The sequence below is a fragment of the Balaenoptera acutorostrata genome, chromosome 15 (assembly GCF_949987535.1).
Source record: "Balaenoptera acutorostrata chromosome 15, mBalAcu1.1, whole genome shotgun sequence".
Classification (NCBI taxonomy): domain Eukaryota; kingdom Metazoa; phylum Chordata; class Mammalia; order Artiodactyla; family Balaenopteridae; genus Balaenoptera; species Balaenoptera acutorostrata.
The window spans coordinates 45,547,209-45,572,998 of record NC_080078.1 but is presented as its reverse complement, the minus strand read 5'-3'; the positions used below and the strand labels follow the sequence as shown (position 1 = coordinate 45,572,998).

The window sequence follows — 25,790 nt, the reverse complement described above, 5'->3', positions numbered from 1 at the left end:
AGTCTAATGCTGCGCCTTCCCTGCCAGGTAGTGAAACGTCTTCCAAAAACTCGGTCTGGAAAAGTCATGCGGAGGCTCCTGAGGAAGATCGTCACAGGCAGAGCTCAGGACCTGGGGGACACCACCACACTGGAGGACCCCACTGTCATCACGGAGATACTGAGCGCCTACCAGGAGTACAAAGACAAGTGGGGGGCCGCCCAGTGACGATGGCTCTGCCGAGACCCCGAGCCAGGCCCCGAAATTACGCTCCTAGAACACAGCTCCCGAGTCGGCTTGTTCCTAGACGCCCCAGCGGAACCCACACTGCCCTCCACACGAAGCCCCAAGTCCCTGCCTTCCCTCTACGTGGGGACCCATGACAGGTCCTCACACAGGGTGAGCTTTCTCCCACTTGCCCTGAATTTGGTTTCCCGGTGAAAAGTCCGTCACCTCCATTCCCATGTCTTCCCGACAGCACAGGAAGGTGGAGCCCCTGTGCCTGCTCAGGCGACTGGAAACTACAAGCAGTCATGTTTTCTCCAGGTGTTTCTAGAAACGAAAGGTGGAAATTTTACTTTTATACTTTTATATTTCAAAAGAAAAATGGTGCAAACACATATGTGCAATGTGTGGTTTACTTGTACACACTCTTCTTAACAGTTACGAAAAGCTCCTTCTTTGCCTCCGCTCATGGGGAAATGTGGAGGGTTGGAGGGTGCACTTTTGGGTACCGTTTGGCCTACTTGAAATCCGAATTGGAAATGTTTGTGCCTCCGTCTGAACACAGCCATCTTGAAATCTCTCAAGCCCACAGCATCTGTTTTTGGTGTATGTTTCCACTTCTCTTGGTTTGTGTGTGATGAAGTCTAACCGCTAAAAGCACCTGTGGGGATGGGCGCGCTTTTCAGCTCTGAAGGGCTCCGGTCACATGTGGTTCTGCAGCTTGCGGTCTGGAAACATTCCCCTCCCCTCGGCCTTGGACACTCAGCAGCCAGTTGGCGTGCTCCGTGCCTAGGGCTGTTCAGGGAAGCCAGGGACTCAGTAATGCAGCCGGAACTGGGTCCCTGAAAACTGCCCTACCTCCCTACTCTTGAGCCAGGTCTCTCCCTTTTCCAACGTGCCTTGGGTCCTCTGGACTTAGCAGGACAACGTCGACCATTAGGTTGCAAAGTGCCTATTGATAGCTAAGCATGAGAGGGCCCACTTGTGGAGTGCTGGGAGGGTGGCCTGCTGAGCTGGGTCCTGGAGGACAGGAGGGCTGCTCCAACCTGCACCCCACAGAGGGCGGTACCCTGCAGCTGTGCACGTGTTCGCGGGGACCTGGAGTGCTCAACACCCGCCATAAGTGGCTGTGCTGGCCTCTCGGTGACAAGGTGAGGACGGGTGGCCTTGGCTGTAGCACACAGATTGGCAGCTCTCACCACCTGTACCGGTAGCAGTTTGCTGGACTTGGCGGATTATGGTTAGGGTGCTACTTATGAAATGACAGCTATAAACTGGGACAGCGACCAGGGCCTCAAAATGATCTGCAGGGCTGTTCAAATAAAACTTTATTTTGTTCATTCTCTTCTTTTTTGTGGTGATGCTTTTTGATCAAATAACGCTATTCTTTGTTGTTGAATATAATCCTTGGAACAAAACTGGAAGAGACCTATTCACTCAAAAGAGAACACTTAAAAAATTCACTGTCTTACGGGGAGGAAATACACAATAAGCGCTCACCTATCTTAGACTGTTATTTGGTAAACTTACCTGTCTCTAGACCACTGTGCTGGCCAATCACTAATCACAGGTGGCTAGTTAGATATAAGTAAAAAAAAACAATAAAATAAAATACTTAGTCCCTTGGTGGCAGTGGCCATAGTTAAATACTCAGGTGCCACGTGGCCAGGAGCTACCAGGCTGGACGACACGAGACCCCCTCGTCACATGGAGCCCTGGCCGTGGGTGCTGGTCTAGAGCACAGAGAACAAGGATGCAAAACCACACCCAGGAAGCACCGCCCGTGCAGACCCCACAGGTGAGCAGCTCAGCCTGCCTGCGACCCACCCCCTGCCCAGGGTTTCTGTGTCCTTCAGTGGATGAGATGCAGGCTTTAGAGAAGAACGCATTGAACTGGTGCCCTGAGAGATGGGACAAGAAATGCTCCTCCAGAGCAGGAGCTGGGCTGTCCCAGGGACAGCGTCCATCCCGAGCCCCAGGTATGGGGAGGGAGGCTGTGGAGGATGCTGAATTTACAAAGGCGGCTCACCGGGGAACAACCCAGATCTGCACCTCTGGATGCCTGGGAAGTCACAGCAGGACTTCCCTCTTATCAGAATAGTCTGGCCCAGGGCAGGGCAGCAGGAGAGGGTTATAGAAGCTTTTAACAAGTCCAGTTGCCCAGCGCCCCCTTCTGGTGAAGCCACCCTGATCTCGTCTCCTGGCTGCTGGGGGCTTATGAAGGTCATTCCCAGCATGACAGTCCCTGGCCATGTGATGCATCAGGCCACCGAGAGAGGACAGGATGCGGAGGTGAGCCTCGAGCAGGGCCTGCATGGGGCCCAGCTGGGGTATGCGCAGGGACGTTTGAGCTGCCCCTGCCCACCCCGGCCCCAGGCTTCACCTCCTGCTTTGGATCTTCTGTCAAGGCTGAAATGTCCTAACAAAGACCCAGCTCAGAGTGGCCAAGAAGCAGAATGCAGAGCAGAGACGGATGTCGGATGGTGTGGAAGCAGCGCAGGGACCAGGCGGAACTCAGAGACCGTCGTGATGTGACTGCACATTTATCTAAGGGTAAATCTCGAGGTGATTCAGGCACATGCCGGTCCCGGCTCACCCACGGCAGCTGAGCCTGTAGTGCAGGAAAGGTAGTGTGAATTCTCCCCCCACTGCCTTGGCCTGTCTCGAGTGAAATTAACTCGAGTCCTCGCAGACTGACCTGCCCCCACCTCCAGCCCTCACGATACCCAATGTTGGAACAGAAATGCTTCTGCTGCTGAGCACAGTGGGCAAGGAGGCCCTGCCAGGTGCTCCACTCCTCAGCCCGCTTCATCCTCACGGCGCCTCCTGAGCAGACACTTGTCCCCACTTGGTAGAGGAGGCGGGAAGGTGGCGGAGCTGGCTTTGGATGGAGCTGACTCCATCCTTGACCCCCATGCTCAGATCCCCTCCTGGGAGAGCTTAGGGGAACATCTACATTTAATTTTTATTTTATAATTATGTTGGCCTCTGTATTGGTATCTGGGCCGGGGACAGCAGCACCCAGGTGCAGGCCCAGAGAAAGCCTTCCCAGAGGCAGTGACTCCGCTGGGTAGGAGGCAGGGTGGTGACCTCCACTCTGAGTTAGAGGCTTTTCCTTCATCATTGGGAATTTCTGCTGCGTAACAGGGTGAAACCAAGCAAACAGATCCTTTCTGGTCTGTGAAAACCATTTGTCTTTGGTTCCACAGTCTTATTTTTCACTGACTTGTTTTTATTTATCCTGCCTGGGCTCCATAGGGCTTCTTGGGTCTGTGGCTTGATGTCCACCTGAATCAATTTTGGAAATATCTCCATCATTCATTATATCTTTAAATATAGTTTTTGTCATTCTCGCTTCTTTTCTGAGGACGCAGACATCCCATATGTTGGAACTTCTCATGTTCTAGTCTCTCTTCCTGCCTTGGACTCGACTGCCCTGAAAGCAGAGCCTGAGATAAAGTCTTGTATGCAGCCCTCCCTGTTCTTACTTAGGAATGTGATTCCAGGAACAAGTGTGAGGGATGGGTGTGAAACAGGGAAGGAGGGTGGGTAACTAACACCATGGCAACCGTTGCTGACCTCGCAGGACTCACGAGGAATCCTATACATGTGTCTTGGAACTGGCTGGCCTCTCAACTTCCTCCTCTGGACCTGCAAACGCGCTCGGCGGGGAAAAAGTGGCTCCCGACCCTGGGCTCATCTTCCTGGGCCTCTCTCTATCCTTTCTGTTACCTGATCACCATGCTGGGCTTGCCAGTGTCTTCACGCAGATGTTTCAAATATTTCGTTCATCATTGTCCTCACCGCCAGCGTGAGCCTCAGTTATCTAATCTGCCATCACACGAACAGAAAGTCATGCATAATGTTCGTTAAATGTGAAAGGTTCTGAATTCCAACATCCACTTCACCCAAGCATTTCCCATAAGTTACTGAGGCCCTTTACATACTACTTTGTACTTGTTTGTTCCCTCCCAATATAATGCAAGTATCTCCCCATCTTATTCCTTGCATTGATTGCATATGGCAAACCACTGAATTTGAGCATTTATTTAACCATTATTAATGGACACCTGAGGTGATTCCAATTTGTCTACATCAGAAACAAGACTGAAATGGACATCCACACCCATCTTTGCACCATGGGATCAAAAGGAATGCTCGACCCCTGCAATGGCGTGAATGTTTGCCCCCCTCCCCTCCCATTCACATGTTGAAATCCTATCTTCCAAGGTGATGGTGTCGGTGTCAGGATGCGGTGTCTTTGGGAGGTTGGGGTCTGGGAATCTGGACTTTTAACAATTCCCAGGTGTTTTGCACAGTTGGCCAGGCCCTGGTCCAGTTTCGGGGATCAGTGATCAAGCCCAACACTAAATGCATTTCCTTCTATTTCAATTTACGAAAGTGATCTGGACAGACAGCTTTCAAACTAGGCAACAGCTTTCTTTCAGACATTTTTGTGGATGAAATATAACAACCATACATAGAAAGGTATACAAAACATAAAAGCACAGCTTAACAAACTGACATGAACAAACACCCAGGTAACTCCCGTCAAGGTCATGATAGGAAACACCGCCTGCGTGTGGGAAGCCACCCAGCCCGTTCCTCATCATAATCTGTGTTCCCACTGACAAGTCACAGCCCCTCCAGTCCCAAGCCCTCAGGGTCATGCCTGAGTACCCCGAGCCCCTCGTGGCGCAGAGCTGCTTCTCACATGTTTTCTGCAGGCAGTCTCTGAGGCTCCCAAAGCAAAGTGGTGATTCTCTTGGTCTCCAATTTTAGGGACACTGGACTCAGACCCCTGTCCCCCCCAAACTGGAATGCTGTATATATGTCTTTCTTATTTCTTCTCTAAGCAGTGATGCTCGACTTCGGCTTTTAAAAGTGTCTGGGGAGGGACTTCCCTGGTAGTAAAGAATCCGCCTTCTAATGCAGGGGAAGAGGGTTCAATCCCTGGTCGGGGAACTAAGATCCCACATGCCGCGGGGCAACTAAGCCGGCGCGCCTCAACTAGAGAGCCCATGCGCCTCAACTAGAAAGCCCGCGTGCTCTGGAGCCCGTGCACCACAACTAGAGAGAAGCCTGTGCGCCACAACAAAGAGAGCCCGTGCGCCTCAGTGAAAGATCCCACGTGCCGCAATGAAGATCCTGCGTGCTGCAACTAAGACCCAACACAGCCCCCCCCCCAAAAAAAAAAAAAAGTGTCTGGGGACCCTTTAAAACTACCCATGCCCAAGCCACAACCCAGACCGATTACATTGGAATTTCTGGGATGGGACTGAGGCATCAGGATATTTCAAAGCTTCCTGGATGATTCTAATGTGCAGCTAAAGTTGAGAATCCCTGTCTTAAAGAGGGACAGCATCCTGGGGCAACATGAATCACAGTGACCAGCTGGGGCACTTGCCACTGCTGTCTGGCAAACGTGTTTATTTTCACCCTCATGTCATGCCTTTCAGTCCAGTTGCCGACACTGTGAAGGCCTCAAGTCTCTGATTATGGCATCTAACCCCTGGGACGGTCCTCCTGGCACAGGTGACTTAAAAACAAGTGACTGGGAAGCAGCACCGCTGGAACAGGCTCAGGGTGAGGGGGAGTGGGTTCTGGTTGGTCTAACCCATGGGACACTTGGTAAGGCCTGGAGACATTACTGATTTTCACGACTAGGTGGGATGCTGCTGGCATCTAGTGGGTGGAGGCCAGGGACGCTGCTAAACATCCTACAGTGCACAGGCCAGCTCCTCCCTCTCCCTTCCCTCCAAGGAATTATCTGGCCCAAACTGTCAACACCACTGAGGTTCAGGGACCTGATCTAACCAATCATAGTAGTCCCACCGCCCTGCCAGGAACGGGGTGGCAGCTACGCTGGAGGGTGGGTGGGGGGACTGAGAAGGAAAGAAACCACAGCTAGCAAAGTGGGCCTGACCATGACACCCAAACAGAAAAACAGGACTAAACCATGCCGTGCAACACACGTGACTCAGCTCATGCAGAGTACGTGCTCCAAGACAAAACCACAGACTCCTCCAGTGGCTCTCCTGATTACAAATTCTGACCCATCCTTGCCAAGACCATCTATGGCCAACTACAGCCCCACACCCCTCGAGGACCCTTCCATAACACCCCTGTTTTGAGGAGACTCACGTGTCCTCTGGTGCATTCCTTTGCTGCAGCAAGTTGAATAAACCTAACCTTTTATTATTTTCTTGTACAGCCATGTTCCTGGCTGTTTTCAGTTCGCATGGAACACAAATAACTCCAGTGAAAGTGCCTTAGACACAAGGAAGATGTCCTGCTTGTGAAATTAGGGGAAGGATTTTCAGCAAATGAAGTGGGTCCTGAATGATAAAACCGGTTTGACCAAGTGGAGGTGAAGGAAAGCATTATCACAGAGAGAAGGAACAATAAGGACCAAGGCAGGGAGGCACAGAATTAGAAATAGCAAGCAATCCTGAGTGTGTGAAACACAGGATTCAGGGCAAGGATACTCCAGACAGGTAGGAAGGGGCCGATCATGCAGCGCTGTTAAAACCATCCCTGGCAGAGCAGCTGTACTGGCTGCATCCCGCAGGGAATGAAGTAAGATGTTGCCAAGGCCTGAACTATAATCTGGGACCCTGCCGACCTGGATTCACACAAGTACTCTTCATTCCCCCATGCTGGGTCTTCCGAGCTTTTCTTGGGGACAGTTGGGTGGGAGTCCGGTGCCCTTGAGCACCCAGAAAGGCCGTGGCACACTGGCCTGGGGACCGCCTTGCCTAGTAGGAAGGAAATCGATTCTCAGGGTTTCATTTTGAGTGGGCTTTTCTGGAGACGCTGCACAGTAACAGGAGCCGGTTTCCTCTGCCGGGAAAGTCTCCTCCCAGTGTCTTCCCCAATCCCATCCAACTTCAGCTCCGTCATCTGCCGGATGCCCTCACGAGCCCGTTGGTCTCCTTCGGCAAAATTCCTCATTAAAACCCCAAAGTGTCTCACGACGACCGGCTAGAGTCGGCTCTTCCGGGAGGAGATCGCCTGGGTCCGTCGGCGGGCCCGGCCCTCGGCTTGTCCGCCGCTCCTGGCGACAGCTCCGTCCACACGCTTACAAACCGCCCAACGTCGCTGTGACCGACACAACGGCGAACACGGCCGGCTGCCCTTTTCCAGCGCGTTTTCCCCTTAACCCCATCGGTTAGGAAACGGCCACGGGATTCTTGGTGGGCCCCGCCTCGAGGTCAGACCGGACGTGAAAGGCTGGGACGGCTGGCGAGGACGCGGCGATGCAGACCCCAGAAGCCGCCGCCGGGATGGCGCGCTAGCTCGGACTCGCTGAGAAGCGCCTTGCAGCAACGCCCGCCCCGGCGGCCGGAAGGGGCGGGGCCCAAGTCACTTCCGCGCGCGGCCGAGGAGGGAGGCGGGGCCTGTTCGTCACTTCCGCGCGCCTGGCCGGAGGCAGGGGGGACGGGACCCAGGCAGCAGGCGCGCGGGCGCCATGAGCGAGGCGGATGGGCTGCGGCAGCGCCGGGCCGTGCGGCCGCAGGTCGTCACGGACGATGCCCGGGTCCCGGAGGCCAAGGGCGGCAGGTAGGCCGGGCCCGGAGCGGGACCGTGACCCCGAGGCGGTGACTGCGGCGAGCGCCTCGTTTAGTCCCCGGGGGCCTGGCTTCACGGGAGGAAGCGGGCTCTCGCCGCGCGGTGCACCTGCGGCCCTTCGGTCATTGCCCGGCTCCCGGGCCCCCCTTTCCCCGGCCCGGCCGTATTTTCCCGTGGGGACTTCTGCGGAGCAGCCCGGGGCGCGCGGAGAGGGCCTCCGCACCTGCCCTTCTTTCCGCGCCTTCAGGAAGAACGGGGAGCAGAAGGGACGTTGTTGGGCAGTTTTTGTGAGGGTCCAGCCTTGCACATTTTCCTGGTAGGGACGGAGATGCATAGGGTACTGTCGTTGTTGGTGCCTAATAAAGGAAATCTCAGGTCTTTGGTCTCGCTTCTTTTACCACCCTTCCGGAATTTAAATATGCTTTGCTTTGTTAGCTAAAAACGGAAGCATAAGCCTTTAAAATTCTTAAAATTCTCCTCTTGACTTTATGCCCTGAGTGTCCTAACTTTGGATTTTTAGGAAGAACCAAGAGGCCCCACACAGACCAAGCTCAAAGTGTGGAACTGATTGACTTATATGTTGATAGAAATATTGGGAATATTTGTTGGAGTGCCAGCGGGTGTGGTACATACTGAATGCGGGACAGCTTTTGCCGAGAGAGACCGAATTTATTCCCTGATGATAATGAGAGGAACACATTTGAAGGAGAGACATAGCAGAGAGGAGCGTTTGGGCTCTAGAAAGGAGATTCATGGAGAGTTTTCAATAATATGAGTCTCGGGATCAGTGGAAAGGTCAGATATATGTTCCGTATATAGCCCTCACTGTAGGGCGATCAGCTTTCCTGGTTTGCCCTGGACTTTAGGACGTGGGACTCTAAGTGCTGACCCAGGGCAAACCAGGACAGGTTGGACACCTTTTTGACTGTGGGTGTTGTGAAATCATCTGGTGATTACTTAGGAGCCTTTAGAGTAGACATGATCCGACTGGCAGTGCTGTGGTCCAGAAACTGTGCCAACACCGAGTCTCTACACACTCATGCCCAGGAGACCAGGAAGCAGCCAGCCCGGGTCTGTCTGGAGGTGCAGATCATAGAGTGCCCGAGGGCACTCGTTCCGTGGGCCCAACTCTCAGCTGGGCTCCCCCAGGCACTCTAGGCCCCAGGGCAGAGTTAATTCAATTGTTTTTCAGTTTCTCTGGGGGTTTCTTCCTTAATGGTAGGGTTAATCGAATGTTCCGAAGTCCTCACCTGTTGCTGGTCTTTCCCTGGGTGCCTTTTGCACTGTGTTGATTTAAGACATTTTCTTGGCTTTCCTGTGTTTCCCTCTTTCTCTTCTTTGCTCTTCCTCTGTATCTTTGTAACAGTCTCTTTCCTGTCACCCACCTTCTTTCCTATGTGTATATTGTAATTCTTCAGTTTTTTCTTATTTTTATCATGTAGTTCTTCTCTATTTTTCACTTCTTTGTGGTGGTTTCTAGTAGTTCATCTGATTGTCATCTTGAATTACCTTAAAAGTTGAGGGTTCACCCTAAGATGGGAAAACGTTGTGTATAATGGGTGAAGTAAAGGAATCTGAAGGAAGTAGAAACGTGATGATGATAGAGTAAACTTCAGACATGCTGAACAGAGTAAAGGAAGCCTTGAAGGACATACTGTTCAGTTAACAGAAGCAGGACAATAGATTTCGGTGGACAGGACATTGAATGATACCTTGCTCAGTCTCCTGACTCTAGGCATGAAAGGTGGCATTAGCTCTCTTTTCCTGATGAGGTCGTTGAGGTCTCTGTGAGTGACGTGGTTTATGTAAAGTTACAGAGGAATGGAGTCACAAGTGACATGAAAATGAATGAAGGACAGAATTGGCCGCTGGACAGTGAGAAGCATTGAGAAGAGTTGTGTGTGACTCTCAGGTTCCAGGTATCACCTTGGCACCTTGGGTTCCAGTCTCCCCTGGATTTGGGCCTAACAGGTTTTCCATAAAAATCACAGGTCTTTTTTGATCTCATTGAGTCTGTTGGTCAGGACTTCTTTCTGCGACTCAAGGCCCTGATGTCCCGTGTGCAGAAGTGGTTAGAGAACGCCCTCCGCCGCATTTGGCTGGTGCTGCAACAGGATTTTGTAAGTCGTGGCTGAGCCGATGGTAGTTGTCAAATCCTGTTGCGTCACTGTGATCGCTCTCTTGCCTTAGAGACTGTAGGAAATTTCAGGGTGCAGGTGGAGAGGTTGGGGCAAACAAGTTGATTTCCCAGATGGCACCTGGGAGGGAAGTTGCTGGCCTTCCGGGATGTGTCAGCCCAGATTGGGAAGGAGAGTAGGATGGGCACGTGCAGCACTTTGTCAGATGAATGGAGGGTCCTTTATTTGAGTGGACGCAGGGCAGGTGTGCGGTGGGGGCAGCCGTGCAGGAGAGGTAGAACTGTGGCTGACTGTGAGTTCACAGGAGCTGGCGGTGAGATGGACCTGCCAAAGAGTTAATGAACCTTGGGCTAAAACAACCGTGTGCCCAGAGCCTGGGTGGGAAGCCCTCCGACCTCACCCCCAGGACCTGTGCACCCAGCAGTTACAGGCTCAGTGCCCAGGGGAGTGCAGCTCTCGCCTGTGCCGAGAGCTCGTTGAGTCCTGTGTTTCCTCGGCTGCATGGCTCTGCCCAGTGGTTTCTCCTGAAGTTTCTGGGCAGAGCTCATGGGTTTCGAGCCCTCCCCACCCTCTGCCCGACCTGCCGTACTGTTCCCCTCTGTGCTTGTCACTCCCTGGCGGGCCATGTTTACACCAGGATGCACGGAGGGCGGGAACTTGATGGGGCCTGGCATGCCTGCCGTGTAGGGAGGTGGTCATTAAATGCTTGTGGGCTCCCAAGTGGTGCTGTCTGATGTGGCAGCCACTTGGCCACATGTAGCTACTTAAGTCTAAATTAACTAAAATGAACCAAAATTAAAAATTTAGTCCCTTTTTGGTGTTATGGAGCGGGTTTGAGGGATGCTGGGGCTGATGAAGGAAAGTGATGTGACTGTGGGGTGGCAGCAGCCACATGAGCTTCATGGGTGACACTGACGGGTTTGCGTGTGGGGGAATCTCACGGGGGAGGGGATGAGAGAGGCTCCCGGGTCAAGGCAGGTGGTCAGAGAGCTCCAAGGGCAGGAGTGGGGTGGGAGAGGCGAGGCTCTGTTTTATCGATGGGTAATAGCTGTCTGGTGAGGTTTCACAGAGAATGCAAAGCAGGCAGGCTCTAAATGGCTAAAAATTTGTGTTTGGGCTATTTTTAAAGTAATTGGATATGTAAAGTTGGAGTTTGGCGCTGATGGGCCTTTTGAGCTAAGGTGTCTCAGCCTGCAGTGAGGAATTAAACAGCCTGGGGCCGAGCTGCTGTTTCTAAAACTTGACCCTGTGCAGAACTTTCCAAAGGGGCTGGCCGGCGGTCAGCCAGGGTGTTGATGGACTTCTTTCACTGGGGAGGGGTTTGGATCAGGTCAGCAGTGTCCGGCCGCACATCAGGCACAACTGGGAGGCTTGAACCTGCCAGACAGAATCTTGGGCCTTGTTTACAGCTGCCCCAGGGGAGGTGCCCCCCTCAGGAGCACTGGGCTGGGTGGCCTCCAAGTTCTTATCCAGTTCTTTATACTCTCATTGTAAGAGGGGGCTGGCTGGGTCCCCGGCAGGGATGGGCTGTGTGGACACAGGCCTTTGTCTGAGTTCCGGCCGCCTTTCTAGCTGTATGCAGTTGCCTTCTGTCCTGGCTGGACTCCTCGTTTTCCCCGTCGTAGGAAGGGGCAACCAGGTCTTCAAGCATGCTGCCACAAGCTCTAAATCACATTCCTAAATTAAGATTTTCAAATGTACACAACAGTGTAGAAAAGGAGAGTTAACAATATAGAGTCCGAGATAGATGGGAAGGATCTGTTTTATGTGGAATCATGTTCGGCAAGGAAAAGGGGCGCTTTGGCCAGTGTCACCGTTTTCGTTGGTGAATTTGCACAAGGCAGCTTCCCCTGAGGAGCAGGGGCCGGGGGTAGGGGGATTACATCAGCCCCCTTTGCAGGACGGCCCGTCCTTCTTTGTGGGGCCCCTGCGGAAGGGTTTGTGCGGTGCCGTGTGGCCCGCTCTTTGGGACTCCACTTTTAAAGGAACCACAGGACCAAGTCATTCCTGCCCTGCGCCCTTGCAGATGCCCTCTTGCTGTGCAGACACTGGCTGTGGCCATCACGCTGACAGACTGGGCACCGAGTGAATGATGCATGTCCCAGCCTCTGGACGGGCGGTTTGCAGAGTTGGTCACTGACTTTGTTTACTTTCTTGACATCTTTGTTGAGGTGTAATTCACATACCATCATTCACCAGTTTAGAATGTCCAATTCAGGGGTTTTTAGTTTATTCAGAGAGATTTGCAACAGTCATCACAGTCTAAGTTAAGAATATTTTCATCACTGTTAACTTTTTTTGAGGTGAAATACACATAAAATAAAGGGAACCACCTCAGAGTGTACAGTTCAGTGATGTTTAGTGTTGGGCAACCACCACTCTGGTTTCAAAACTTTTCCTCATCCTATGAAACTCCTTGTTCGCATTAAGTAATCACTCCCCGTCTCCCCTCCCACCAAGTGTCCGTTAGCAGATGAGCGGATAAACGTTGGCAGGAGGTGCTGACACGTGCTGCAGCTTGGATGAAGCCGGACACGTTGTGTTGAGCGCAGGGAGCGGCTCACAGAGGCCACACTGGTAGCTCCATTTACCCGAAACGCCCAGAAGGGCAGACACAGTCAGTCAGCTTGTGCAGAGTGTTTCAAATGCTACTCCAGGCTCCAGGTCAAGGCCTCTCCTCCTGTCCTCAGCAGGTGGCGTTGCTAGCAGTGACTGTGGGCTTGGGGTCAGACCTGGCCCTTGGTCTTGTCCTTCTGGCAGTGGGCCGTTCTCCGGCCACCGTGCCCCATCTGCTTCCCCCGTCCTGGAGCGGGCGGTCCAGTTCCGCCCGGTCACCCTCCTGAGCACGTTGCATGGCACCTCTTTTTTTTTTTAAGAAATTCGCGTTATTTTTATTTTTATTTATTTATTTATTTATTTATTTATGGCTGTGTTGGGTCTTCGTTTCTGTGCGAGGGATTTCTTTAGCTGCGGCGAGTGGGGGCCACTCTTCATCGCGGTGCGCGAGCCTCTCACTGTCGCGGCCTCCCTTGTTGAGGAGCACACACTCCAGACGCGCAGGCTCAGTAGCTGTGGCTCACGGGCCCAGTTGCTCTGCGGCATGTGGGATCTTCCCAGACCACGGCTCGAACCCGTGTCCCCTGCATTGGCAGGCAGATTCTCAACCACTGTGCCACCAGGGAAGCCCCTGCATGGCACCTCTTGTTTTCACTGTCTTTGTCGTCACCCTTTTTGGGGCCCTTGCTCCTTGCCCGTCGCAGGCCTCTCAGGTCGTGCCCGCCTGCTGTTGTGTCTGGTGGTCAGTGCTGATCTGTGCCACGTGTGCACTGCATACTCTCTGTTCTTGTACCCTTGACCACGTGAGTCAGTCACGATAGAAGAAGGCTAATGGGGTTTCGACACCGGCCTGGGAGGGAGGGGTTGCCTGATTTTCCCTTCCTGGTCACCTGTCTTCTGCCAGGAGCCTGGCAACTCGGCATTTCATCTGCTGGGGGTGCGTCCTCAACCCCATGCGAAAAGGGGGTTAGGAACAAAACTCGCTTTTTGGAGGTTATTAGAGGGAAAATAGGTGCAGTTTGGGACACTCATTAGCAGAAGGGAAGTGTCAAAGGTCAGTACTGTCCCCTGTGCATGAAGGTACAGGTGCACCTCAGTTCTGCTTGGAGGTGTCCCGGCTCGTCAGGTACAGGTGTGCTGTCCCCCTCACTGTGGGACACAGTCAGCCCGGCTCTCTGCTGCCGCATGACAAGGTCTACTTTCCTCCAGGTCTGGTCCTTGTCCTGGCATCCTCCTGAGGTCTCACCAGCGGTGCCTTCCGTGTCCGTGTTTCAGCTCACAGTCTGTTCTCACTTCGTCCTGAGCCCTTGCCAGCAGAGTCTTCAAGGTCCGTGTTTCTAACAACAGTCAGTTCGAGGAAATCTAGACCTTTTCTATCCTGCTCCTCACGATTCTTTCATCCTCCACCTACAGCTCGATTCCAGAGCTACTTCCTCATTTTTAGGTATTTGTTATAGCAGCGCCCCATTTCCAGGTAGCAGATTTAGTTTAATTAGAAAACTGTATTAGGACTTCCCTGGTGGCTCAGTGGTTAAGAATCCGCCTGCCAATGCAGGGGACACGGGTTCGAGCCGTGGTCGGGGAAGATCCCATATGCCGCGGAGCACCTAAGCCGTGTACCACAACTACTGAGCCTGCGCTCTAGAGCTGGTGAGCCGCAGCTACTGAGCCCACATGCCACAACTACTGAAGCCCGCACGCCTGGAGCCTGTGCTCCGTAACAAAGACAAGCCACAGCAACGAGAAGCCCGCGCACCACAATGAAGAGTAGCACCCGCTCTCCGCAACTAGAGAAAGCCCGCACGCAGGAACGAAGACCCAACGCAGCCAAAAATAAATAATAAAATAAAATAAATAAATTAAAAAAAAAAACTGTATTAGTTTTCTGTGGCCGCCATGACAAGCAACCACACACTTAATGTAAACAACACAAATTGATTCTCTCACAGTTTCGGGCTCAGGAGTCATGCACAGTCTCACTTTGCTGAAACCAGGGTATCAGCAGGGCCACCACGTTCCTCCTGGCAGCTCTAAGGACAGTCTGTTCCTCCTGTTTAGACTGAGGGCAGGATTCAAGCACTTCAGCATGCTGTCCATGTGTCTGCAGGGGGCACTCTGTCATTCTTTCATTTCCACCTACCCCCAGTAGAAGCAGAACGATTTGTTTTCTGCTTTCTTTGCTTATTAAAATCATGAGTGTTCAGAACCGGGTAGGACTTTGAGGTTATTCTGCCGCAAACCCCTTGTCACAGTGGGGAACCGTGGGCTTCGGGGTGCAGTAGCTCACCTGAAGTGGCGTGGCTGTAGTTGGGACAGTTGGGGCTGGCACCCAGGCCCCCACATTTCTGCATTCTACATTGAAACCATCTTGTCAAAAGTCAAGTGAAACATTGCCCTCACGTCAAGTTGCTTTGTTAAGTGTGAGTCCTGATTTTTTTCAAGTCAACTTTTTTTGGTAGAAAAAGATTTCCCACTTTAGGAGCTCATGATTTTAATTTGCTTTAAGTTACTCTTGATTTCAGGTGTTCAGTGAATTTGAATACCCTGATGCAAGGAAACAGTGATGCTGGGCAGTTTATTTCATAGCAGGAGGCTTCACGTGCTCCCTGGTCCATGGGTGAGTGAGGATGTGTGTGAAGATTGTTGGAGAGGAGTTTCAGTCCCCAGTGGTCATTTGTCCCCATGTTTCGCTAGAGGTCCCAGGGCACTGTCAGGTCTCCCCACGGCTTTCGCAGTAATGGCCTGGAGGTGTGATTTTGTAGGTTCTCTAACTGTCTGTATCTGTCAGGCTTCTCCCAGGCAGAAGAGCTGGGGTCACCTCTTGAGCTCTTAGAGGTGCGATGCCCAAAATGGTTGGGGGTTGGATGCTCAGGATGTTCTGCTTCTGTCTCCTTTTTTTTTTAATTACTTAATTAATTTTATTTATTTATTTATTATTTTTGGCTGTGTTGGGTCTTCGTTGCTGCACGCGGCCTTTCTCTGGTTGTGGCGAGGGAGGGCCGTTGCGGTGCGTGGGCTTCTATTGCAGTGGCTTCTCTTGTTGCGGAGCACGGGCTCTAGGCGCGTGGGCTTTAGTAGTTGTGGCACTTGGGCTCAGTAGTTGTGGCGCGTGGGCTCTAGAGCGCAGGCTCAGTAGTTGTGGCGCACGGGCTTAGTTGCTCTGTGGCACATGGGATCTTCCCGGACCAGGGCTCGAACCTGTGTCCCCTGCATTGGCAGGCGGATTCTTAACCACCGCGCCACCAGGGAAGCCCTGTTTCCTTCTTGAGTTTGTCTCTGAGCGTTGCTTCTTTGAGTCCAGGTGGCCAGAGGTGGTGGCTCAGGGATGCTGTCTTCCCCGTGGATGAGGATGGCTCCTCGCCTCAGCGCCACTCTCTCCTCTGTCACTTTGTGCCCATCAGTTCTTTGGGTTTGCCCACTTTTAACCTCTGCTCGAGGATCCAAGATACAGCTTAGCAGACTACCTGGGAAGTAACCGAGAAGAGTGTCCCACACGCTGAAAGGTTAACAAAAGAGCAAGGGCATGGAGTGCAGACACTGCTGACCTTCAGTCACTGGCATGGAGGTGGTGGCGGGCAGGCCGGGCGGGAGGGCTGCCCCTGCCCAGAGGGCCGAGACTGCGGCCACTCCGCCTGAGCCCTGCCCGGTGCCTTCGTGTGCTTTGTCTCTGGCAGCTCCTTCAGCGGCAGAGTGTTCCGAGCCACCTTCCTGATGCTGGCTGTGTTCCTCACCGTCCCCCTGCTCGGCGCCATGATGCTGCTGGACTCTCCCATAGACCCGCAGCTTCTCAGGTGAGCTGCTGCACAGCTTGGGGGGCTGGGGGTGCTGCTTGACAAAGTATAGTAAACGGGCTGAAACGACTTCTCGACTGACAAACCAACCTGCTCTGAAAGGTAGGTTATTAGGGGAAATAGAGATTTGTGATTTCTTTAGTGTCTGTGTTTCATGTTAAGTTAGATGTTGTACAGTATTATCCGTGTTACTGTTTTAAAAACAAAACTGTACAAACCAAAATTAAAAACCAGAAAAATCCCAAACAAGAGAAGCTTAAGTGTTAGAGATGATTAACCTGAATTCATTTGACGTGTCAAAAGCACACATAAACGAAGGTTAAGTTCAAGTTGCCTTTAAATTTTTTAAGTAGCTGATTTTTTTTTTTTATTCATAAGTGCTATTTGTTCAGCAGTCACAAGTATGTTTGCTGGAATAAGGATTTAGAAGTAGCTGATTTTTAGTAAATCTTGTAATTACTGTTCTATTTTTCCTAAGTTACCCTTGATCAGTGAGGATCTGTGGGTAATGCAGTCCATTATAACTTGAAAAAATAGTATACACCTCAGGGTCTCGTGAATGTATTCACATTTGTAATTACAGTCACGCAGAGCCAGGCTCCTCTTGGTGTGATTATTTATGACATCAGGGGCTGTGCAGTCTGCTTCAGTAAGTTCTTGTTTCCCCTCTGAACCGCCCAGGGTCATGAGGCTGTCTGAAGTTTACTGTGAGTGAGTTCATATAAGACTTAAAAGCTTCAGATAAGAACCCTGTCTCAGTATAGAGAGAATCTAACAGGTACAACTGAATAGCACGTTGGTGGTTTGTGAGTGAGAGTTGAGACTTCATAGTGGGTGGTGTGTTGGGCGTCCTCTCCAAGGGGTTCCCTCCTGCCGACCCCCTCACCGTGTAGAAGGATGCGGCTAAGCCTGCCCCACATGCAGACTGCCTGGGCCTTTCTGGATAATCCAGTTGGCCAGGCGGGAGCATGAATTGTGTCCACAGCTGGGGATCAAAACCTGGGCTGGGGAGCTGGCCTTGGAGAGAGGAGGCAGCGGGGAGCAGGTGAGCATCCGGCGTCTGAGGGGACAGGGAGGGTTAGAGCTTCCGTGACTGAAGACCTGTGGTCTCAGTAGAGGTCATTTATTGTGCAGAGTGGTGAAGAAATTCGGGGAAAGAAGGTGTGAAGTCCTGACAGCCTGGAGGGGAGCGAGGTCAGGAAGGCGTTGAGGTTGTGCAGAGTGAGCCCTGTCTGTGGAGTAGATGTGCTGGGTGAGGAGAAACCCAGAGAAACCGGTGTGACTGACGGGCCTCTCCAGGGCTCAGAGTTAGGGAATGACTGGCTCCCACATTGGGGGTGTGGGCCCCCAAAGCCAGAACGAAGGCAGAAGGCTGGCAGATGGTGAGAACGGGAACGATCTGAGGTTTGGGGAAAAGTGCTGATGACAGCAGCAAACAGGACTTTTGTAAAACTCCCTTCAGAGCAAAATGAGCAAGGAAGGGGGAGACCCACCGACTGGGGCGAGCGGTGCAGTCTCAGTGCTGGTGGTGCTCAGTTGGCGGAGGTGTCCTGGGGGCTCTGTCTGCAGGGGATTCAGGAAGACAGAGGACAGACAGACCCAGAGGGCGCAAGGCCAGGGGAGACCCTTCCAGGGTGGCTTGTTATGCAGTTGGTGGCAGTCCTTAGGGAGCAGAGTCACCGGGAAGGCTGCCAGACTTGGCCAGATCCTGCTGTGCACAGCAGCCTTCTTTTCCTCGTTAGGAAGATTGGGGACTAGTGGACACGACACACGTGACATCCCGATTCCTGGAGGGTGTTGCCCAGTGTCCGTCAGGGTACATTTTCCATGTGGAGAGATGGGAGCACAGTGGTGTGGTCACCTGTGGTTGGCATGGGCGCAGGAAACTTGCATCAGCTCAGTGGTCCTCACGGCACAGGAGCGTCTGCTCGTGGAACCAGAGGGGTTGGGGTGGCTCAAAGGTTTCCTGAGCATCTCTGAGGAGCCCAGTGTGTTTCCCTACCGAAGGGGTCAGGGGGCATGGGACACTGTCTCTCTCCTTTCCCTGCAGGTCTCCCGTGGGCCTTGCCTGAGTTTTATTTTTTGTGTTTCTATTTGCTCCTCACATCCCTGACCACCTGTAGCACTTTGTTGCTACGATTTAGTTATTATCTTTGAGTTTTACAGTTTCACCCTGCTAATAAAATGCATACTTTTGACAGTAATGGTAATAGCTTTCAGTTGCTAGAAGAATTACTATTCCTGTTGGTTTTTTAAATCATAGCCACAAAAATCTCTTCTTTAAAAGTGTTTTTTATGTTAAATTTTACAGGAACTGAAAAATATGGTTTAAATATGGCAGAAACAGTCCTATCCTTTTATGAAAAATAATGTTTCTGTTCCTTTCTGGATGGAAGCTGAGTCCTTCCACAAAGTGGTGGGTGGAGGCTGCGGTGACCACTGCTGAATTGGGGCCCATGGGCCGTGTCCTGGCCACATGCTTGTGAGACATATTCACAGCTCACAGTCGGGGGGACATTTCATCAGTTCGATCTCAGAAGGAAGATGAAAGAGTGATCCTGATCAGATGGAACCATGGGGAGAAACAGGATAAAATTGGAAACTGAGCATAAGTGGTGACTGAAGTTAGGGGGAGTAGCACGAGTGAATAGGAGTTAACAATTAATGAGTTAATGCGAGTCCATGGGACCTGGGCCGGCCCGAGGTGCTGGGCTGGGCCTCCTGGTCTGCTGTTCCCTGATGCTTCTGCGCCCAGCGGCAGATTACTCAGGCTCCCTGGGGGCAGGGACAGCGCGTGATACACTGAGTAGTTTGATGCTGCAGCCGTTCCCTGAGGACTTACTGAGTGTAGGGAACCCGGCAGCGTCCACGTGGGCAGAGGGAGGTTGAATCTCAGGGGAGGCTCCTCTGCCACTGCTCTGTGTGCTTGTCTGTTGTTCCGTTTACACATGTACCTGCGCCTCGGGAGGTGTGACCTTCCCGGGCAGAGTTTGAAGCCAAGTGTGTTGCAGGTCATGGTCCTGCTCTCCCCTTTTGGAAATAAAACTCCTTAGTTAACCCAAGAGTGTATTTTTGAAAAGCAGGTAGAAAGCCATAATTGGGAGACAGCAGAGGGTGAAGCGGGGGGATTTAATTTGGGGGGAGTTGTGCTGTGTCTTGAGTAGGGGGCGGAAGGGAGTGAAGAGCTCTGCCTGGAGGGGGATGGGGGTGGAGAGTTCCCACATCGCCACCCCCCAGCCACCCACCCCCCCTTGGTTGTCCCACTCTGGTGGGTGAGGTGGGGGAGAAGTGGGAGCTCTCCCCCCTTCCTCCCTCCCTCCCTCCCACGGTACTCCCTGGGAGCCTCCTGGGTGCCAGGTGTTAAGGATACAACAGGGAAAAAACACAACAAATTCCTGATCTCGTGTGTTCTTGTGGGGACAGACAGTCGACATAGAGAAGTGAGAGCTGAAAAGCGCTGCCAACAAAGTCGAGTGGGGTGGGGTCTGTGCTTCTGGGGGCGATGTTGGGCGCTAAATTGGGTGGTGGGAGCAGGCTTCACTGAGAAGGTTATGGGGAGGAGGCAGCAGACTTAGGATGGGAGATGCCTGGTGCCCTCAGGGACCAGGAGGGAGGCAGAGTGAGGGGAGGAGAGGAGGCTGTGGCCGGACTTCAGGGCGAGGAGCTCATGGAAGACCTTGGCTCCGGGGGAGAGGGCCCGTTGCAGGGGTTTGAGGGGCGGATGCCGTGATCTGACTGTGTTTCCCAAGGTGCAGGTGGGCTGCTGGGTTGCGAGCAGACTGCGGGGGACAAGGGAGGAGGTGGGGAGGGAAGATGGTGGCATGGACCAGGCTGGCAGCAGAGGACCTGACTTGTACAGGCAGCATCAACAAGAGTTGCTGACGGGTTGGGAGAAATGGCGTATTTGCCTGTGGATGGAGAGGGGAGAGCTCCTGGGGCTGCTTCTGCGTGCGGGGAGAGGTCCAGGCCACAGAGGGAGCTGGGGGCCCCCTGAGAGTGACAGGCGGGAGACAGGTGCGCGTGTGCGGACGCTGGGGCTGTGGCGCCAGGCCCAGCCGTCTTCTGTCCCCTCTGTGGAGCGGGAGGTGAGGCTGTCACTGTGAAATGTGCACTCCGCTCCCTCCGTCTCAGCGGGACCCAGATGGCCTGGTAGCCCGGGGGAGAATAAAGGCCTGGGTGTGTGAACCGGAAGGTGGAGCATGTTGGATGGGTGGGCGGAGGCCCGGTGGCCTCGGGTGGCTGAGCGTGTGGAGTTCTTGCATCAGCCACGCTTATGTTCTCAGTTCTCTTTTGTGCTATGACCTGTCCTGATATCCCAGGAAGTTCTTTTTCTTAACTTGTGCTTCTGGCAACTAAGGATGTTATTGGAACGTGTGCGCTTTGTCAAAGAATGGGGAGTTATGCGTGTAGGTCCTTGTAGGTCCTCCGTAAATACTTTCTTCATGTACTTTTATAGACAAATCCCTATAATTGCGTTATTTTACAGCTTCAAAGAACCCCCGCTCTTGCTTGGTGTCCTGCAACCAAATACGAAGTTACGACAGGCGGAAAGGCTTTTTGAAAATCAGCTTGTTGGGCCAGAGTCCATAGCACATATTGGGGGTAAGTAGACCCCTGGGACTTGGCGCTGTCTGTTGCCTGAGTGGGGTCCTGTGGGGGCAGCTCCGTGGGGAGCCCCGGGCAGCCTTCTTGGCTGCGGTCGTGTGCGTGTTTGTCTACCAGATGCCCTGCGGGAGCCTCTCACCTCTCCGAGTTGCAGGCCATTTTAGTGCTGGGTGATTTTGAGTTCATGTCTGTGAAGCATTTTATTCTGCTCAAACTGTTGGACCCTTTAAAATGAAAAGAGAAAGGAAAAAATGTGGACAAACATTGGTGTTTTAGTTCATTTATCACATTGGGTAGGTGTTACTTGATAGGATGTTCCTAGCATAGATTGTCTTTGTGTAGATTTCATTTTTGAAAAGAACAGGAACCATTCTCAATATTTCCACTTTTTTTTTTAAAGCTCACTTTGGTGGGTACATTTAAGGGTAACCATCTGCTTCAAACTTGCCCAAACCTAAGAACTGGAGTAGAGTCTGGTTCTAATTCTTGAGTCTGTAGCAACCTGGAACAGGTCTTTTCTGTCTGTTAGAGTGAGAATTAAGCTCAGGAATAAAAAAATATAGTTAATGAAAAGGTTGCCGAGGGTTGAGGCGTGAGGATTTCCCAGCCACTTCTTACCTCGGCTCACTGGCCGTCTTTCCAAAGCACGGTGGAACGGCTGTGGGCATGGACGGCCAGTGTGCTTCTGTTTCCTTCCGAAGCCTGTCAGGCCCACGCCTCCACCTCTGTTGCTGTGGACCAGCCCCTCTTTCCCAGCCCTACTGTTTGGCTGGCCCAAGGACTGGGTGTTTCTGCAGTTGGTGGTTTCTCTTTGGCAAAGTCAGAATTGTTCAGGAGGGATGGGCACTTCATGATAGAGCTTCATATTTCTCTTAAAAAGATTTTGATGTTTATTAATTTCACAGATTTTGTGTTTTTGGTTTAAAAAGCCATTATTGACATTTAAAACTGGAACTTTGAGGAGTTATAGTGATTTTTAAAAAAATCTCTCAGAGGATGCTTTTCTTGTCTTTTCTACTTGGCCTGATGCCTCATCTTGCTCTGTCATCACGCCTCCCTTTTCTCTCTTAAAGGAGCTGCTTGTCCTTTGGTGATATTTCTGGTTACCCCCTGCAGGTGTGAACCGCACAAAGGCCCCGGGAACCCACTGCTGCTGGCAGTGGAGGGAGGCACTAGCCTCAGGAGGTGCCGATGAACATCCTTTAATTTTTTAAATACACTTTATGTTTTAGAGCAGTTTTGGAGTCACAGCAAAATTGAGGGGAAGGTACAGAGATTTACTGTATATCCCCTACCCGCTACTTGCCCCATTATTATTATTTTTTAAAATTTATTTATTTTATTTGTTTATTTTTTGCTGCATCAGGTCTTCGGTTGCTGTGCGCGGGCTTTCTCTAGTTGCGCTGAGCGGGGGCTACTCTTCGTGCGGTATGTGGGCTTCTCATCCCAGTGGCTTCTCTTGTTGTGGAGCACGGGCTCTAGGCGCAGGGGCTTCAGTAGTTGTAACATGCGGGCTCAGTAGTTGTGGCTCACGGGCTCTAGAGCACAGGCTCAAGTTGTGGCGCACAGGCTTAGTTGCTCCGCGGCATGTGGCATCTTCCTGGACCGGGGCTTGAACCTGTGTCCTGTGCATTGGCAGGCGGATTCTTAACCACTGTGCCACCAGGGAAGCCCCTTGCCCCGTTATTAACATCTCCCATGAGATGGTACATTTGTTTTAATTGATGACCCTCCATTGACACATCATCATAACCAGATTCCACAGTTTACATTTAGGGTTCACTCTTGGTGTGTACGTTCTATGGGTTTGGACAAATGTTTAATGACATGCATCCATCATTATAGTATCATACAGAGAATTTTTACTGCCCCTCCAGAAATTCTCTGTGCTCCACCTCTTCATCCCTCTCTGCCCCCAGCCTCTGGCAACCACTGGTCTGTTTCCTGTCTCCTTAGTTTTGCCTTTTCCAAATGTCTTAGAGTTACAATTATACAGCATATAGTCTTTTCAGATTGACTTCTTTTACTTAACTGATATGCATTTAAGGTTCCTCCATGTCTTTTCATGGCTTTATAGCTCATTCATTTTTATTGCTGAATAATATTCCGTTGCCTGGATGTAGCATAGTTTATTTTTCCATTCACCTACTGGAGGACATTTTGGTTGCTTCCAAGGTTTGGAAATTATAAATAAACCTGCTGTAAACATCTGTGTGCAAATTATTTTGTGGACTTAAGTTTTCAGTTCATTTGGGCAAATACCAAAATAATTGCTGGATCATATAGTAAGAGTATGTTTAGTTTCATAAGAAACTGCCAAACTGCCTTTCAAAGTGGCTGTACCATTTTGCATTCCCCCCGAGCAATGAATGAGAGTTCCTGTTGCTCCACATCCTCGCCAGCATTTGGTGTTGTCAGTGTTCTGGATTTTGGCCATTTTAATAGGTGTGAAGTGGTATCTCATGGCTGTTTTAATTTGCAATTTCCTGCTGACATATGATGTGGAGTATCTTTTCATGTGCTTATTTGCCATCTGTATATCTTCTGTGGTGAGGTGTCTGTTTAAGTCTTTGGGATATTTTTAAAATTGGATTGTTCATTTTCTTATTGTTGAGTTTTAAGAGTTCTTCATATATTTTGGATACAAGTTCTTTATCAGATGCATCATTTGCAGATATTTTCTCCCAGTCTGTGGCTTGTCTTCTTATTCTCTAGATGGTGTCTTTCTCAGAGCAGAAGTTTTTAGTTTTAATGAAGTCCAGCTTATAAATTCTTTCTTTCATGGATCATGTCTTTGGTTTTATATTTAAAATGTCATCACCACACCCAAAGTCAACTAAGTTTTCTCCTTTTTTATCTTCTAGGAGTTTTGTAGTTTTGTGTTTTACTTGATCTAGGTCTATGATCCATTTTGAGTTAATTTTTGTGAAGGGTGTGAGGTCTGTGTCTAGGTTCATCTTTTTGCAGGTGAATGTCCAGTTGTTCCAGCAACGTTTGTTGAAGAGACCATCTATACCTCATTATATTGCCTTTGCTTCTTTGTTAGAGATGAGTTGTGGATCTATTTCTGGGCTCTGTATTCTGTTACTTTGATCTATTTGTCTGTTCTTTTGCTATTACCACACTGCCTTCATTATTGTAGCTTTATAGTAAGTCTTGAAGTCAGATAGTGTCTGTCCTCCAGCTTTTTGTGTTGGCTATTCTGGGTCTTCTGCTTCTCCATATAAGCATTAGAATCATTTTGTGGATATCTACAAAATAGCTGCTTGGTATTGCTTTGAATCTATAGATCAAGTTGGGAAGAACCTCTTGACAATGTTGAATCTTCCAATCCATGAACATGGAATATCTCTCCTTTTATTTAGTTCTTTGATTTCTGTTATCAGAGTTCCATGGTTTTCCTCATCTAGATCTTGTACATATTTTGTTATATTTAAACCAAATACTTCATTCTTTTGGAAGCTAGTGTAAATGGTATTCTGATTTTAATTTCAAATTTCACTTGTTCATTGCTGGTATGTAGGAAACTGATTGACTTTTGTATATTATCTTTGTGTCCTGCAACCTTGCTATAATTGCTTATTAGTTCCAGGAATTTTTTTTGTTGTTGTTGATCCTTTGGGATTTTCGACATAGACAATCATGTCATCTACAAGTGAAGATAGTTTTATTTTGTCCTTCCCAATAAGTATACCTTTTATGTCCTTTTCTGGTCTTATTGCTTTAGCTAGAACTTTCAGTCCAGTATTGTAAAAGAGTGATGAGAGCAGACATCCTTGCTTTGTTCCTGATTTTAGTGGGAAAGCATCTAGTTTTCACCATTAAGTATGATGTTAACTGTAGGTTTTTGGTAGATATTCTTTATCAAGTTGAGGAAGTTCCCCTCTACTCCTAATTTGCTAAAAGTTTTTATCATGAAATGAGTGTTGGATTTTTGTCAATGCTTTTTCTGCATCTGTTGATATGTTCATGTAGTTTTTCTTTAGTCTGTCGATATTGTGGATTACTTAACCGATTTTCAAATGCTAAACTAGCCTCGCATACTTGGGATAAATCCCACTCGGTTGGGGCGTATAATTCTTTTTATACATTGTTGGATTTGATTTGCTAATATTTTCTTGAGGATTTTTGCATCTTTGTACATGAGAGATGTTGGTCTGTAGTTTTCTTTTTTAATTTATTTATTTATTTTTGGCTGCGTTGGGTCTTCGTTGCTGCGCGAGGGCTTTCTCTAGTTGCGGTGAGCAGGGGCTACTCTTCATTGCAGTGTGCGGCCTTCTCATTGTGGTGGCTTCTCTTGTTACGGAGCATGGGCTCTAGGTGCGCGGGCTTCAGTAGTTGTGGCACGCAGGCTCAGTAGTTGTGGCTCGCTAACTCTAGAGCACAGGCTCGGTAGTTGTGGCGCACGGGCTTAGTGGCTCCGCGGCATGTGGGATCTTCCCGGACCAGGGCTCGAACCCATGTCCCCTGCATTGGCAGGCAGATTCTTAACCACTGCGCCACCAGGAAAGTCCGGTCTGTAGTTTTCTTGAAATGACTTTGTCTGGTTTTGGTATTAGGGTGATGCTGGCTTCATAGAATGAGTTAAGAAGTATTTCCTCTGCTTCTGTTTTCTGGAAGAGATTATAGAAAATTGGTATCATTTCTTCCTTAAATGTTTAGTAGAATTCATCAGTGAACCCATCTCAGCCTGGTACTGTTTTGGAAGGTTATTAATTATTGATTCATTTCCTCAATAGATAAAGACCTATTCAGATTGTTTCTTTTCTTCTTGTGTGAGTTTTGGCAGATTGTGTCTTTCAAGGAATTGGACCATTTTATCTACATTATCAAATTTGTGGACATAGAGTTGTTCATAGTGTTCCTTTATTATCCTTTTAATGTCCATGGGGTCTATAGTGATGTTCCTGCTTTCATTTCTGAT

The 25,790-nt window shown here is 50.4% G+C and overlaps 2 protein-coding genes and 1 long non-coding RNA gene across 4 annotated transcripts in view; 2 read left to right on the top strand and 1 right to left on the bottom strand.

Annotated features, from left to right (window-relative positions):
• ACSS1 (acyl-CoA synthetase short chain family member 1) overlaps positions 1-1,544 on the top strand; it is a 43,014-nt gene extending 41,470 nt beyond the window's left edge. For both annotated transcript variants that reach the window (XM_057530143.1, XM_007191860.2), the window contains one exon: positions 28-1,544. In XM_057530143.1, coding sequence (XP_057386126.1) covers positions 28-207 — 180 coding nt within the window. In that variant the 3' untranslated portion in view covers positions 208-1,544. The remainder of the gene's footprint in view (positions 1-27) is intronic.
• On the bottom strand, positions 450-4,029 carry LOC103017894 (uncharacterized). The gene is made up of 3 exons (XR_451910.3): positions 3,937-4,029; positions 2,588-2,815; positions 450-531 (listed from the first exon to the last, which is right to left on the bottom strand). It is a non-coding gene; the product is annotated as an uncharacterized LOC103017894 (long non-coding RNA).
• Positions 4,030-7,607: 3,578 nt separating this feature from the next.
• Positions 7,608-25,790, top strand: part of APMAP (adipocyte plasma membrane associated protein) — a 28,755-nt gene continuing 10,572 nt past the window's right edge. The window contains exons 1-3 of the mRNA XM_007191861.2: positions 7,608-7,767; positions 16,145-16,261; positions 20,748-20,863. Of these exons, the coding sequence (XP_007191923.1) occupies positions 7,676-7,767; positions 16,145-16,261; positions 20,748-20,863 (325 nt within the window). The 5' untranslated portion in view covers positions 7,608-7,675. The remainder of the gene's footprint in view (positions 7,768-16,144; positions 16,262-20,747; positions 20,864-25,790) is intronic.